The sequence below is a fragment of the Canis lupus genome, chromosome 1 (genome assembly GCF_003254725.2).
Source record: "Canis lupus dingo isolate Sandy chromosome 1, ASM325472v2, whole genome shotgun sequence".
NCBI lineage: Eukaryota > Metazoa > Chordata > Mammalia > Carnivora > Canidae > Canis > Canis lupus.
In genome coordinates this window covers 73,738,373-73,752,774 of record NC_064243.1, presented here as the reverse complement: position 1 = coordinate 73,752,774, position 14,402 = coordinate 73,738,373, and the positions used below count along the sequence as shown (strand labels likewise).

The 14,402-nt window shown below is 34.7% G+C and overlaps 2 protein-coding genes across 9 annotated transcripts in view; one reads left to right on the top strand and one right to left on the bottom strand.

Annotated features, from left to right (window-relative positions):
• Window positions 1–14,402, top strand: part of NAA35 (N-alpha-acetyltransferase 35, NatC auxiliary subunit) — a 108,633-nt gene that overhangs the window by 89,652 nt on the left and 4,579 nt on the right. For all 8 annotated transcript variants that reach the window (XM_025423163.3, XM_025423159.3, XM_025423161.3 and 5 more), the window contains 7 exons: window positions 4,814–4,880; window positions 6,338–6,436; window positions 6,997–7,175; window positions 10,375–10,511; window positions 11,577–11,644; window positions 12,561–12,701; window positions 13,125–13,247. In XM_025423163.3, the coding sequence (XP_025278948.1) occupies window positions 4,814–4,880; window positions 6,338–6,436; window positions 6,997–7,175; window positions 10,375–10,511; window positions 11,577–11,644; window positions 12,561–12,701; window positions 13,125–13,247 (814 nt within the window). The remainder of the gene's footprint in view (window positions 1–4,813; window positions 4,881–6,337; window positions 6,437–6,996; window positions 7,176–10,374; window positions 10,512–11,576; window positions 11,645–12,560; window positions 12,702–13,124; window positions 13,248–14,402) is intronic.
• GOLM1 (golgi membrane protein 1) overlaps window positions 2,395–14,402 on the bottom strand; it is a 69,202-nt gene continuing 57,194 nt past the window's right edge. Inside the window, exon 9 of the mRNA XM_049116033.1 lies at window positions 2,395–2,444. Within this exon, the coding sequence (XP_048971990.1) occupies window positions 2,410–2,444 (35 nt within the window). The 3' untranslated portion in view covers window positions 2,395–2,409. The remainder of the gene's footprint in view (window positions 2,445–14,402) is intronic.

Genomic DNA, 14,402 nt, shown 5'->3' with positions numbered 1-14,402 from the left:
AAATACTCAGATGTATAAACTGACAGCTACCTATACTACCATCCACTTTAAGCAATATTTTTATTTGTTTTTTATAAATTCCCCTTTTGGAGAATTGATAAAATTTTATCAGTTCCTTATGTAATAAATATAGTAAATTATAGTAAATTAGTACCTGTTATTGCTAGGCACCTTTCTGGGTTCTAGGGAAAAGGAGGACACACCTGCTAACAAGGAGCTTCCCATCTAGTGGGAGAGACTGAGCAGTAGACAAATACATAATACAAGGTCATAAGTGCTTTGTAAAAAGATAAAAAGATAGATGGTTCTCTTAGCTGTGATAGTTGGAAGACCTATTGCAAGTGGTGATACATGTGAGTGAACTGAGGGAGTGAGCCACACAGAATCCGGGGCGGGGTTGCTTCCTAACAGCAACATCTGAAAGTCCCAAGTAGCGTTGAACTTAAGTATCAAGGAACAGCTAATTTTAATGAATTAAATTATTAGAGGTAACATCTAAATCAGCAGTGAAGCTTTTTTGTCTTGAGGTAACATCTAAATCAGCAGTGAAGCTTTTTTGTCTTAATTTTAATGAATTAAATTATTAGAGGTAGCATCTAAATCAGCAGTGAAGCTTTTTTTATATTTTAAAAGTTATTAAAGACCTAGATGGGTTTTGTTTATATAGGGTCATGGGTATTGCCACCTACTGTTTTGGAAATTAAAACAATACTTTAAAAAAATTACTAATTGTTTTAAAGTTACAGACCCATAATAACATTTTTATGGAAAATAACTGTTTTTAAGAAAAATTAGTGATATAAGTGGCAGTTTTACATTTTTGCAAATCTGTTTTCTGTCTTAATAGAAGATAACTGGATTATTTTGACCTGCTTTCAATCCGTTGTAATATCACACAGCATGTACTCTGGAAACAACCACTAGACACTTGTGAGAGAATGAGTGCGAAAAGCAAATAACATCTTAATATGATTGTGAAAATAGTTTTGACCTGGTGCTCCCCGGGAAGCATCCCAAGGTCATCATCTCCACCAGGGGAACCTGGGCCACATTTGGAGAACAGCAGCCTGCAATTTCAAATCATCCTCCCCCACCCCATCCTTTTCTCTCACTCTGGTCCTAGAGGTGACCACAGTACCACAGTTGTCTCACTTTTATAAATGCTTTTATACTTCACCCAAATATGTTTCTGAAAATAATACATTCATTTATTAGACTTCACATAAATGTCCCACTGTATGTATCCTTTTCAACATGATTTTTTCATTCAACTTTAGGGTTTTGAAATCACCTAATTTGATCCATGCAGACTTACTTCATTCATTAAAATTCACACTTTGAACATGTTTTGTTGTTTCTCTATAGTTGGACATTTAATTTGTTTCTAATTTATTACTGTTGAAACAGTGCTGAGGGTGCCTGGATCACTCAGTTGGTTGGGCATCTGTTTAATTTCTCCTCAGGTGGGGCCTGCTTGGGATTCACTCTCCCTCTCTCTCTCTCTCTCTCTCTCTCTCTCTCTCTGCCCTTCCCCCCACCCCTGCTTGTGCACTCTCTTTTCTCTCTCAAAAAAACACAGTGGTGCTATAGTGAACTTCTTTGAATATGTCTCCTTGTGCACATAGGCTGTATATACTTAGAACTGAAATTAATTGCTGATCATACAGCATGTGCATCTTCAACTTTACTAGTTTTGCCGAATTGCTTTCTAAAATAATTAAACCAGTTTGTATGCCAGAAAACGTGTATAAGAATTTTAGTTTTCCCAGACTTTGTTTGGGCTTTGTCATTATCACACTTTGGAATTTTTGACAATGATGTATGTGAAATAGTGTTTATATCTAATTTGCATTTTTTTCCTTTTGTATTTAACAATCTTTCTTTAGTACTTTTATTATTACCCATTTAGCTATTTTTTTTTATTTTTTATTTATTTATGATAGTCACACAGAGAGAGAGAGAGAGGCAGAGACACAGACAGAGGGAGAAGCAGGCTCCATGCACCGGGAGCCCAATGTGGGATTCGATCCCGGGTCTCCAGGATCACGCCCTGGGCCAAAGACAGGCGCTAAACCGCTGCGCCACCCAGGGATCCCTCCCATTTAGCTTTAATTATAGTTCAACTTACACTGTTTTAGGATTCCATATTTGCAAATCTTGCTTACTTGGTAAAATGTATTTGTAATCCTCCAATCAGTATTTGTTCCATTCTCGCAGAATTCTCAGATGTGTGCAGAGCAGCAAAAAATTTTTGAGTCACCCAGTGTTGAACAAGGCAACTCTACTTTCTTTTTTTCAGTTGGTACACTGTAAACAGCTCCCTTAGGTGCCATGTTCTTCACACTTTTGTGCTTTTGAAACTATTTCATAGTTTCAGATGGCCTCCATGTATAATGAATGATGTGCTGTCTAGGATTCCTCAGCACAAGAAGACTGTGGCATGCCTTTCAGAGAGAATATGTATGTTAGATAAGTTAACTCAGACCTGAGTTTATTAATGAATCATCAATAGACATTACATAAGGCATCTTTTTTTTTTCTTAATTCATGAGAGACACGGAAGGAGACAGAGACATAGGCAGAGAGAGAAGCAGGCTCCTCACAGGGAGCCAGATGTGAGACTTGATCCCTGGACCCTGGGATCACAACCTGAGCTGAAGGCAGATGCTCAGCCACTGAGCCACCCAAGCGTCCCTACATGAGGCATCTTAAAACACTTACGTAGTGGTCAGTTGATGAAAATGGTGTCACCAGAAGCTGGCAGGAACCTAACCCTGTATTTCACTTTAGCGGCAGTGTTAACATATCGTCTAATTCAGTGTCTGTAGCAGCTTTAAAGAACAAGTATCGTGAATATGGAGAATTGGCTGCATGTATAACAAAGTTCATTGCATGATAGTCTCTAAATGTTATTCCACTTTTTTTGTTTAAGTTTTTATTTATTTTATTTTAGAGAGAGAGAGAGTGCAAGAGCATTGGGAGGGGCAAGGGGAGAGGGAAAGAATTTCAAGTAAACTCCTACATGCCTGAAGCCCAGGGTAGGGCTCAGTCTCACAACCCTGAGATCATGACCTGAAGCTGAAACCAAGAGTTGGATGCTTAACCAACTGAGCCACCCAAGTGCCCCTGTTACTACAACTGTTTTTAAAATTCTGGTATTACAGGGGCAGCCTAGGTGGCTCAGTGGTTTAGTGCTGCCTTCAGCCCAGGGCCTGATCCTAGAGACCCGGGATCAAGTCCCACATTGGGCTCCCTATGTGGAGCCTGTTTCTCCCTCTGTGTCTCTGCTTCTTTCTCTCTGTGTGTGTCTTTCTCATGAATAAATAAATAAAATCTTTAAAAAAAAAATCTGGTATTACAGATAAGAAATGGGATCCTGGGGGGGGAGGGGAAGAAATGTGATCCTGATCTGATTCTTTTTTCCTTTTTAAGTGATTTGGGACTTTCTTCTAGAAGATTGTAAAATCTCTTTTCTTTCTTTCTTTTCCTTTTTCTTTTCTTTTCTCTCTCTTTTTTTTTTTTTTGGAGTTTAAGAGCTTTATCAGAATGTACATGTGTGATTTTCAGCAATCCTGTTAGAAACTCAGTCATTAAAGCCTCAGGTCTTGCAATCAATAATTATCTTTTATTCTTTATTATTTTTCATTTAATTCCTGTTTCACCTCTATCTTTTTTTTTTAGAACCCCTCATATACTAAGTCTTCTAGATCTCTTCTCCATATTCTTTATGATATTTATCATTTATATTTATATGTATTTAATATTTATCTCTTGTTATTTTTGCCATGATGTGAGAAAGTTCTTCCTCTTGACCTTCAAGGCTATTAGTGAGTGTCTTTCATCCATTGAACTTTTAAATTTGGAAGTCCTAACTTTTGGGTCCAGGAAGTCTTTTTTAAGAGCTTTATTTTAATGACCTTAAATCATATTTTTATCTTGGAGTTAAAGATATAATAGACCTTCCAGCACTTCTCTTTTGCCACCACCTGTTCCAGGTGTTCTGCTCTTTCTTTCTCCTGGATGCTGTGTGCACTGTCATTTTATGTTGCATGATTATGGCTCTCTTTATTTTTGAGGCTCTGGTCAGATTGTTCAGTTATGGCAAACACTGAGGAGTAGCAAGTTGTCTGCCTCTGTCAGTGCTCCAGGAGAAAGTCTTTGCTTTTTCCCATCTTAGGTGCAAAGGCCTACAGACCTTACATGTCAGGGATAGATAAAAACAATCTTCCATTTCTTCAGCCCCTGTAGTTCCTCCAGGGGTAAGCACATCCTCCCAGACTGCTCAAAGAGGGCTTCAGTCAAGAAATGATGTTATTAACTGAGATAAGGAACACCACAGGAACCACTTCATAAGGATAGAAGATGAGGTACCAGAAATGTAAAGGGGATCATTTTGGCCAGTGGTTGGAAATGTGGATACATCTTGGAAAAAAATAGAATGATTCTGTATAGTATTTTCTTTGTAGTGACTATTATGAGCACAGTCCATGAGGGTGTCAGTTGTAGAAAAATAAGTAACATTGTAGTAGGGTCATGAAAAAGTGGCACTTTGGAGTATTTTTCTCTTGTTAATTTGATCTTGGATGCAACTCTTCAGTTCCAAATATAGAACTGAAAAATTGGAAATCTTATACATTTGTGTAACTAATAGTGTAATAGTGAAATGTTTCTTAATCTAATGCTAGTTTTTAATTCAGTAATGTATTTGATTTCCATTTTCTTTTTCCCACCTTGTCTATACGTAGTACCTGTGGTAATCACTGCTGCTTTTTGTAGTCCAAATAGTTTGATTTTAATGAGTATTATCTTACAGGTGCTGCCTATATAATAATCACCAGGCTAAGGACTGTATTGACTCCTTTGTTACTCACTGTGTTCGGGTAAGAAATACAGTTTGGATCATTGTGATGGATACTTTAAAATTTATGGGGTGTAATTCCTTCCGTAGCATTAATTTGTTTTTTTCTTTTTCCATCTAACATTTCTTACTTATTTTCATTGAATAAATAAAAAACTTAACATTCCCAGATACCTTATCTTTGTACGACTTTAATGAATAGAATTATAGTAAAATTAAAATTGTTAATGTCAAAGAGATCACAATTTTTTTTTCAAATCTCAGGTAATTAGGAAAAAATACAAATCTTGTAGTGAATTAAATTAATCATAAATCATTCTTATTTAATTATATAAACATTTCTCTTAGAGAACTGAAGCAGTCAGTTTGGGGGCCTAATTCCAGTTACTAAATAAATACATATTTTATATATATATATTGGAAATATATATATATTGGAAATGTGGAGATATAGATGTAGATATATATGAAGGCAGCTTGGGATGGTGAAAGGAGGAGAACTAAAGGGCCAGATTCCAAATTTATCATTAATATTTTATGATTGTCAGGCAGATCACTTACAGTTTCTATAAACTTCTCAGTCTTTGAAAAATGAGGTGTTAATACTGCACCGTTACTTCTTAGAGGGTATTGATCAAGTGAGATAATATCTGTCAAACTGTAAATTTAAAATTATTCTTCTAATTCATATTTCTTAAATCAGAGCATCCTACCATTCATTGTGTATTGTCTGATTAATGAAGTATTACAATATTTTATGATGTTGAATAGAAACCTTGCAGTTTCTAAAGAATGATGTTTGAACTGTATAGGTCCACTTATACACAGTTTTTCTTAGATATAATGCTGTACTATAAATGTGTTTTCTCTTTCTTAACATTTTCTTAATATTTTCTTTTCTCTATTTTATTTATTGTAAGTATATAAAACATACAACATACAAAATAGGAGTTAATTGTGTATATTATCAGTAAGGCTTCCAGTCAGCAATAGGCTATTAATAGTTTTTGGAGAATGAAAAGTTATACATGAAGTTTTGACTATTTGGGGTATAGGTACCCCTATCCCTTGTGTTATTCATGGGTCAATCGTATTAGCTGTTATTTAAGCCTTGTAATTATTCTGGTGAATGTAAGCGGCATAGAAGTGTCACCTTTGAACATTGGCTAATAGCTTGAGATAAGCAGAAAAGAAACTATTCTCTTGAAATTGTGGAAATATCTAAAGATTGAAGTAAGATATTTTTGCCATATGAAAACAAGTTTCATATGTAACAGCCACTTTCTTTTGGCTACTGATAAATTCTCATGTTGAGTTTCCTTTAAAAGAAATACCTATGTAAGAAATATGCATAGTCCTTATTCTTACATCCACAATATTTTTCCCCCTTAAACTAGATTTTGAAAACTTGGAATGTTAATATTCTTTAGTGTCAAGTAATTTTACACTGACTGTTAACAAATTGTATGTGTATTGCAGCCCTTCTGTAGTCTTATTCAGATCCATGGACATAATAGGGCTCGACAGAGAGATAAGCTTGGGCATATTCTTGAGGAATTTGCTACCTTGCAGGATGAGGTAAGAGCCAATAAGTTTCCTTCCCTTCTAAAAATTAAGATATTCTTATATCTTGATCAGATTTTTTAAAACAATTCTTTAGATGATATTTTGACTAATTTTTCAGTGTGATGAATTTATTTTTAACTTTAATAGTTTCACTTATCAAAGAAAGAGTTTACAAAAAGAGAACAATAATCCAAACAGAAATAAATTATGTCTTTGATAATCAAAATGAATTATAAAATATGGGCAGAGCTATAGTTTTACAGCAAGTTCACATTCTAATAAAAATCTTAATTTGTAAGCAGCAGTATTGATAACATAACTAAAGACCTGAAGTCAATATTTTGTATTTTTGTTTTATAAAATGTCTTTTTAGTTTAAGGAGTGTTACATAAACGTTACCCATCATGAAATGAGAACTTTAAACCTAACCAAAAATGTTTTGAAAGTATGACTTCTTTAGGTGACAAGCTTTACATTTTCTGCTTAAATGCTATTTTCAGCTGTTTTTTTTTTTTTAAATTCTCTCATTACCTTGAAAAAAATGTCAATGTTATGACATTTTATTCTGATAGGCAGAGAAGGTTGATGCAGCCCTTCACACTATGCTGTTGAAACAGGAACCTCAGAGGCAACATTTGGCCTGTTTAGGTACCTGGGTCCTTTATCATAACCTTCGAATTATGATCCAGTATCTTCTGAGTGGCTTTGAATTGGAACTCTACAGCATGCATGAGTACTACTACATATATTGGTAAGAGTACAACGTGAGTTAAAATTAGCAGTGGGTAGAGTAGATAAGATCTGAGAGAGCATCTTTAGAACAGAATATAATTTCAGAATACTTTTTCACTTAATGTATTTTAACTTTACTTGTGGGACAGTTGAAAAATATCTATTTAAAAACTAGAGCCAGATCGTCTTGAACATCTTTAAGTGCCATAACATCATACAAATACGCTTTTTCCAGCCATTGAATTTTTAAAGATTAATGAAAGTGGCTGCAAAGTAAATGGATTAGTTGAAGAGCTTTTGTCTGTTTCTAGAGAGAAAACTTAAGATACATTTGGTCCTGAATCAGTGACACTAGGTGCTAGCTATGGAGTGTACTTAACTGAATTAGAGTTCAAAATCTGAGCCAGATCTTTCCTCTGAGAAGAAATCGTGGCTAAGATTATCACTGGGGGCATAACTGGTGGAAACTGCCACCCTGGGGATTTATTTTAGGAGCTTTGAAGGAATTGTAAGAGATCACCATCCTCAACCAATAGTTCTTCACTTTCACTTGAAGATGAAATGAAGAAATCTAGTAAGAGGATGTTTGGAAATACTTAGGCATCGGAAAGCTGCCATAGAAAGAAAATAAATTAAGAGCTATTGGATCTTTTTCTTAGTCTGGCCAAGTATGGTGGTAATTTATTAAAATAAGAATAACCAGTTGCTCATGACAAACAGCTTAGTACATTAGATCTCAATATTATAGTTCATCTTTTTAACTCCTGTTTGGATTATTTAACACAGTAAATTAAGATATTATATATTCCTTGGTGTCACCACTATGAAGGAGAGTAATTCTCTTCCACACTGACATGATTTTGTTATCATGGCTGCTTGGGCTCCTCATATGTAACTCTTGGCTGTGAAACTTGAATTTGAACATGAATTAAAGTAATAGAATAATATTGTTTGATATACTCTACAATATTATGTAGATAACAACTCTTACCAATAGATAGCTGTTTGGCATATGTTTTGTTATTAATTCACAGTAGACACAGTAGTCAAACCAGACATTTTGTAGGGGAACATGCTCAGTTTCTTTCTCTGAAGTTTGAGGCAGCTAACAGGAAGCTTTTGTGCTCTTGATTCCTCAAAATAAAAATTTTATATGCTTTTTGGCACAAGGAATGGGGCTCTTAATTCAGCAAATAAATGATACGTAAACACTCCATTAGAAATGTATCTGCATGTTTGAGCAGATTCATTTCCATTTAACGAAAGAATTTTAGTTTTGCCTATAAATACCCCTGTGGTCTACTTTCATGTTTTAATTGCTTCTCAATATCAAAATTCTTGATTAGGCTTCAGAATTTAAACAAGATAAGCCTGTTGAATATAATAATTCCTAAAGCATGTGGCCCTTTAAGAATCAATAGTAGAAAACACTGATTCTTTAGAGTGCATCCTGGTCACTTGCTGGGCTTGGTCCCTTGAGTTCCTCGTTTAATAAGTCTGAGATAGGACCCAATCACTTGCATTTCAAACTAGTTCTTGTGTTGCTGCTTGTCCAGAGATCACAGTTTGAGAATTACTGGTCTAGAATATTGGTACTCTGACCCTCCTTAGATAAAATTGTGCATTGATTTTTGATAATGCATTTAATAAAAGCTCACTGAGATGCCTGATAATTGATAAGAAAAGCCTAACTTCTGCCAACTATATCCTTCACTCATCTGTCCTTATTTTTGATGTTTAGAAGGTAGAAGGCAGCAACATTAATTCCCTGTAGAAATCCTCACATTGAGTTAAAATCCAGACCCTGAGATCTTGTAGTATGATGGGGGGAAAATTCACTTGTATACTGTAAAAGGATATTCTAAATGCTTTTCTTAAATTCATTGTCAGGAATTCTTTTCTCTTCATTTGAAACTATATGCACTATTTTTTATGAAATAATAATACATTTCCCAGTTTGCCTTAGTTGCCAGGAAGTATAGTACTTAGTTTCACTTTAAAACACGGCACTTGGCGACGCCTGGGTGGCTCAGTGGTTGAGCATCTGCTTTCGGATCCGGTCCTGGGATCGAGTTCTGCATCAGGCTCCCCACGGGGAGCCTGCTTCTCCCTCTGCCTATGTCTCTGCCTCTCTCTCTGTGTCTCATGAATAAATACATAAAATCTTTAAAAATAAATAAATAAAAAATAAAACAACAGCACCTAAGCCATTCCAGGCATTTGGGAGTTTTTGTTTTGTTTTTTGCCAGTACAGCTTTGATTTAGGCTGTGTGGAACTTTTGTTTTGCTGCAACAAAAAGGACTGATATTTATCCTCAGGTGTATCTTTTGGCAAGTTACTATTTTCCTTTATTATTTATTTATTTATTTTATTTAATTTTTTATTATTTTTATTTATTTTATATTTTATTTTATTTTATTTATTTTATTTTATTTATTTTATATTTTAGTATTGTAACCTTTACAATTTTGGGGAGAATTTTGGAAATAGGCATCACATGCTCATCCTTGATCATAATAAGATTTCTTCTAAATCTTTGATTTTAGCTTAATATAGTACTGGTCCTTAATTTTATTATGGATTATATTATAAGGTATATATATTCATATCCTATATTTGAACCACTTTGGGCATAGAAGAATGTAATGTTGGTTAAACTTCTGAAAAGTTAGTATCGGCTGGAATAATCTGTTTTGCATTTCATTTGCTGAATAAACTCAAATAATTATAAGCCTAAATGTCCTTAATTTTTTAGAATGCTTTGGGATAGTGCCTACAACTTTACTTTTTTTTCCTAAATTAATTTGCTTTATTTTGCAGTTAACGGGAGAATAAAATACTGACTTACTAACAGGCTGAGGTGAAGTGTGTCCTGATAAAATAAAAAGGGGGAAAAAAAAAACAGTTTAATGGGCATTCATTTGATTTATATATATAAATGTAATTAAGAAGTCTTTTGAAAAGTTGTAAAATGCATGTAGGAAATTAAGCATTTTCCAGCATTGTCCAGCAACATTATAAGGCTATAAGAAAGGAAAAGCATTTGTAAAGCCAGTTTCTTGTAAGATCTAATCAGTTATCTAATTAGATAATCTGGGGTTTTTTTTAACTTTTAAAGCAGTATTAAAAATATGTCTTTATTAATACCAGTACCTATGGTGATAAAGTTATTTCATGTAGACATCTTCCATTAACTTAATATTTGGTACCCTTGAAGGTATCTATCAGAATTCCTTTATGCGTGGTTAATGTCGACATTAAGTCGTGCTGATGGCTCTCAGATGGCAGAGGAAAGGATCATGGAAGAGCAGCAGAAAGGCCGGAGCAGTAAAAAAACAAAGAAAAAGAAGAAAGGTACTGTGGATTGTTTTTAAATTCAAGAATAACTAGCATTGGAATATATTTTTATTTCTACAAATAGGGGTGCCATGTGGCTCAGTAGGTTAAGGACAGGTCCTTGATTTAGGCCGTGTGGAGCTTTTGTTTTGCTGCAACGAAAAGGACTGATATTTATCCTCAGGTGTATCTTTTACACCTGAGGGCTCAGGTCATGATCCCAGGGTCCTGGGATTGAGCCCCATGTTGGGCTCCCTGCTCAGGGAAGTCTGCTTCTCCCTCTCCCTCTGCCCGTTTCATATGTTCTCTCTCTCTCAAAATAAATAAAAATTAAAAAAAAAAATTTGTACAAATAGATGGAGAGCTACCTATGCCTTATAGGTGAATCAGTCATTACATCTCAGTTCTTGCCCATCTTTTCTTCAGAAAATATAAGGGAGAAACTGAGTCCCAGTGTTCGTGACGCCAGCCTCTGGTGCCTTCCCTGGCTTTTATTTCTATGCTATTCTCTGTGTTAGAGGACCTTAGGACAAGAAGTAGCAGCCACCTGGAGTGTGTGAGCAGGGTAAATTAAGGACAAGGCAGCAGGAGACCCTTGATGTTTTGACAGAAGGCTGACCACTATAATGTCACAGAGAGATGATCACAGAGGCCTGGGTGCAACACCCAAGGCTGAGAGGAGAAAGAAATGTTTCACTAGTGGAAGGGTATGGATATTGGTACAAAGGTTACAAAATATTACTTTGTATTTCATTAGGATTTCAACAGTTTGAGTGGGTTTTTAAATGACTATATTGATGGGTATCCTATTTCAGAAATTAAATCTCTATGGTGAATTCAAAAGAAGTTAAAATTACTTCATACTAGAATTTTATGGTATTATTTAGTGGACATAGCTTTTTAAAAAACTTTTCATTTCACTTATATTATTTTAAATTTGGGCCTTAAAATTTAAACTGTAGGAATAACTTTGAATTTTTAATTTTAGTAAAGATGGAAGATTTTTTTTTTAATTAGGTTTTCTCCTGCAGTAATACAAGAGGAGGTAGAAAAGGGTATGGGTGATTTTCTTTTTAATTACAGTTCGCCCATTGAGCCGAGAGATCACAATGAGCCAGGCATATCAGAACATGTGTGCTGGAATGTTTAAAGTAAGTTGTCACAAATGAAGTTCTTTTTGCTTTTTAACTACATTGCTGTTATATAGTTTAATTAAAATGGACTCTTTTCTGTGCTTCTTCCCAAATTCTAATTTCACTTTTGTGTTTACTAACCATCTGTTTAAGAATTACCTTTCTTCCAAGTCTACTCTTCATTAATTTGTTTAGCAAGTATTTGTAGATAAATGTTGATTTAACACCCATGCCATGTGTCAGATATCTTCAACTGAGTACATTTAAGGATACCGAGTCTAATGAGATGTTATCCTGGTTTCGAGTGTTTAGGTAATGATGGGTCAGGTGACCTGTGTGACATAATAAGAGAAAGCAGAGTTTATTTCTGATTCATGATCAGAAAAGGTTTCTTGGAAGAGATGGGGTTTGTATTTCTTTAGGAGCATATTAGAAAAGGGATAAGCTCCACAATGATTGGCTGAAGCAAAAGCGGACATTTTCAGGAGGTAGCAAGTGCTAACTCTTCAGTTGTACCTGGCAATTCAAGAAATTATGTGAGACAACCTATATTAAAATATATAAAACAACATGGACTTCTGTTTGAGAAACAGGATCTATGCTTTTCTTACTATATATGACTATTTTCTTTAGAAGCTTTTACTTGAAGGTCTCAAAGCTATTGTAAGAGCATGAGTCAGAATAATATGCATGTGGTATAATTTCACTGGGGAAAACTAATATATTAAACACTGGAACTTGAAAATTTTTTATATGAATATGGCACGTAACAGAAAAATGAATAGTAAGCCAGTTTTTCTCTTCCTATTTCTGATTTCTGAACCTTAAAATTTTAAGTCCATGTAAATATGTTTCTTATTTTCTGTCCTGTATTAATGAGAAGTTCATTTTTTCATATTGATACCATCTCTTCTTTCATTTTTTTTTCCTTTAGACCATGGTAGCATTTGACATGGATGGCAAAGTACGAAAACCCAAGTTTGAGCTGGATAGTGAACAAGTTCGATATGAGCACAGATTTGCTCCATTCAACAGTGTAATGACCCCACCCCCAGTGCACTATCTGCAGTTCAAGGTGACTCTGCTCATGAAAACAACTGCAGAATACTTATTCAGTCTTAGACTTTCTTAGAGATACGCTGTTTGTACCTAGCTGTTTCGTTAAAATAGCCAAATCAGACTATTACTGGACCAGTGACAAGATGATAAAAGATCAGTTTTAATTAGTATGAAAATTATTTGGCTCTTTTTGGATATACTCATCACATTGAGTTATTTTAAAAGTATGAGGATAACAAGAGGTAACATACAAAGGTTGGGAATTGAATATTTACATAGGGGAAAAATAAGGACCTATGCTGGGTGTTTGCTTTAGTGTCTATATGTTGTCTATATATATGAATCATGAGTTAGGGCAGAATTCTTTAATTACAAAAGGCATTTTAGAGTTTTTCATATGAAACATGTTTTGGATAATATTGTATTTCTCCCCTTTTAGGAAATGTCTGACCTCAATAAATACAGCCCTCCTCCTCAGTCTCCAGAACTGTATGTGGCAGCTAGTAAGCACTTTCAACAGGCAAAAATGATCCTGGAAAATATCCCAAACCCAGACCATGAGGTAAGACTATAGTCACAATAATTTTAAAGGAAAAGCTTGGCAGGAAATACGTATCTTAGTACTGAATGACAGTTTATAAAAATGAACCTTACAGTACTAATAGTGAAGCCTGTCATGTTTCTGGCAAGGATTTTAAGTGGCTTTGCTAACCCAACCATAAGACTTAAAATTTTCCGATGAAAGCAAATAGCTTCTCTGTAAATTTAGAAATCAGTGCAAAGAGAAATTAAGTCATAGAACCATAAAGTGAGTAGGAAGAACAGAAATAGGATCCAGAGTGATCCATAGTTCAAAAATGGTAGCACTTAAAATATTTTTTTATTTTAACATATAGTTTTATTATGCTGAATCTTAAAAATACGAAAAATGATCTGGTCAGTTATCACAGGAAGTAAAAACCTTATTCCACCTGACCATTTAAAATAGAGCCTACTGTTCAAAGACTTTATTTTGAGATATTATTCTACAGATCTTTGAATCTACAGAATACTAAATTGCAGTCTCTTTTTGCTGTATGCCTAATTATATTTACATGCATGTATTCTGCAAATGAGAATGCTTTGCCTGTAACATTGACTGTTTAGGGGGTATATCTTCATACAATTCCTGTGAAAGGGAAGTTAATAGCAGTTACCTGTTAAAATAGACCAAGCAGTTCTGCTGTTTGGGATTTATGTAACACATATATGTGCATGTGTGGGCAGTGAGGCAAGCAGGTGGCTAATACACAGGAGTCCTCATTGCAGCAGGATTCTCCTAGCAAAAAAGTAAGGAAACTTCACTGTCCCTCAACAGAGACTGTCAAATGAATGATGATATACCATATACTGTAATACTTGAGGTCTTGAAAAGGATACAGAAGGTCATTATATACTGTAATGGAATGTTCTTCAGAATATAAGAGGTTTAAAGAGCAGAGTACAAAACTGTGCTGCCATTTCAATTAAAAGGGGCCCAGGAAGTCTGTATGTGTGCAGAGATATTACAGGAGTACATCTCCAAAAAGAGATGTAGGAATTGTGTGAGAATCGATAATACTGTTTGCTTCTTGGGAGGGGAGCTGGTGCCTTGGGAAACAGGGATAGGAGATGACTTTTGTCCTATTTAATCATGTAATTAAAAAAATACAAGGAATGTAAAAATTAGAGGAAAGTA